This window comes from Octopus bimaculoides, chromosome 17, assembly GCF_001194135.2.
Source record: "Octopus bimaculoides isolate UCB-OBI-ISO-001 chromosome 17, ASM119413v2, whole genome shotgun sequence".
Lineage (NCBI taxonomy): Eukaryota > Metazoa > Mollusca > Cephalopoda > Octopoda > Octopodidae > Octopus > Octopus bimaculoides.
In genome coordinates, this window is record NC_068997.1 from 37,993,696 (window position 1) to 37,995,829 (window position 2,134).

Below are 2,134 nucleotides of genomic sequence, written 5' to 3' on the forward strand. Positions count from 1 at the left end.
TATATATATATATATATATACATGTACATATATACGTGTGCATGTGTGTGTATGCATGAATATGTATATACATATCTATATATGTACATGTGTATGTATGTATGTATGTATGTATGTATGTATAAAACAATGGCATATATAATAAAGTACTCAAAGTAACAGAGTATATGTATACATATCAGTGGAAAGGATGAGATATTTAAACTAGTAACTAATGATAGTCTTCCTAAAACATTTTCAAACACTTACCTTTACGATAGAAAACATCACCTGGCACACGTTAAAAGCATGTCTCCAGTTGTGATATGCAACATTTCGGTAATTCTTTCTGATTGTCAGTAACCAACGGCACAATGTCTGTGAAGAAAAAAACCATTAAAATATATATTTGAAAATTGGTAGCTTTGATGTGACAGAAAATACTATCAATAGTTACAGTAACCTATATTGCAGAAAGATGTTTAGTTATTTAGTTACATTTTCGTTACAATTTAGTTAGAATACACACCACCTTTAATCCCCACCGCAAGTATGTTGGAGGGAGTGGGGATAAAAATCCATACAAAGCTAGTACTATTTAACGTTGATTGTAATATACCATTGTCAGATACCATTATAGTTTAAATGAAATTTAATAGAGTTCAAATGGAGAGGCAGCAGTCACTGCTACATTTACTACTACCGTTACTGGTGTGATTACTGTTGCATTTACTACTGCCATTATTACTGCATTCACTACTGCATTTACTACTGCTGTTACTGCTGTATTTACTATTGTCATTACTGCTCCATTTACTACTGTTGTTACTACTGTTGTTACTGCTGCAATTACATCTCGATTTTCAGCTGCAGTCACAGTTGCAAGCATCACTTTTATATGGTTGTTATTGTTGTTTAGCTCAAGGTCAACCCACATCTAGCAGACCTACTCTAAATGACGACTTAATCTTCATTTTGTACAGCCATGATTGCGTTGTTAAATTTAACCCTTTTCGAAGTACCACATGAAGCTCATCAGGTTTCTTGGCTGTTCCAGTGCTTCAGCCTCATAATAACTTGCAGTAGAATGTTTCGGGGTACCTTAAAAACTTTACAGGTTAAAACCTGTATAACCTGGTGCGATAAAAATGAGGCAGTATGCATGCTTCTTATTTATATTTATGGACTGATTTAAATTTGTTTTTACCGTTTCTTAAAAATATCTACATTTTCTTAAGGCGACTAGCTGGCAGATCGTTAGCATCTCGGATAAAATGCTTAACGGCATTTCGTTTGTCTTTACGTTCTGACTTCAAATTCTGCCGAGGTCGACTTTCTTTTCATCCTTTCGGGGCTGGCAAAATAAGTACCAGATGAGTGCTGGGGTCGATGTAATCGACTAAACCCTCGCCTGAAATTGTTGGTCTTGTGCCAAAATTTACAACCAATATTCATATTTTCTTAGGTCGGTGAACTGGCAGAATCGTTAGAACACCGGGCAAAATGTTTAGTGGTACAAAAGTACCAGTTGAGCACTGAGATCGATGTCATCGACTTACCGCTGCCACGAAACTGCTGGCTTTGTGCCTAAATTTGAAACCAATCTATACTTTTCTACATTGTGCTTTTGTTCGTGAAATGAAGGCAATGGTATTTCGTAGTCATCCAAAAAGCCATTTGAGATTATGGTTACAAAATAAGAAAGCGTATTATTTGAAGAACAAAACAAATACTAAATACTAAGAGTAACTTTATACCTCGATGTTGTTTTATAAATACTGCTCTGCAAAACTGTTTAAAAATATAGTGGATAAAGGGAAAATACTCTTGCTGAAACAGATTAATATGTTATGGGTTACGCAAGATTTTGAAATCATAAATTCAGGCATCCACTGTGCTACGAATACCTCCGGTCAGTAATTTCGCCATTAGTTATTTTGTAAATGTGACCACTAATTATGGGAGACGGCTGTAATTTTGTTCTTAAGTAAACTCGAAAAATTTTTAGCAATTTGAAAAGCTACAATTGCGATACATACATACATAGATACATACATGCATACATACATACATACATAATATTAATAATGCTTTTCAAAAAGAAACATTGATAATAATGATTTTTAAAAAGATAACATATATATATATATATATA

The 2,134-nt window shown here is 33.7% G+C and overlaps 1 protein-coding gene across 1 annotated transcript in view; it reads right to left on the bottom strand.

Moving 5' to 3' along the window:
• LOC106884049 (dual 3',5'-cyclic-AMP and -GMP phosphodiesterase 11A) overlaps positions 1-2,134 on the bottom strand; it is a 359,609-nt gene that overhangs the window by 76,420 nt on the left and 281,055 nt on the right. Inside the window, exon 13 of the mRNA XM_052973868.1 lies at positions 250-357. Coding sequence (XP_052829828.1) covers positions 250-357 — 108 coding nt within the window. The remainder of the gene's footprint in view (positions 1-249; positions 358-2,134) is intronic.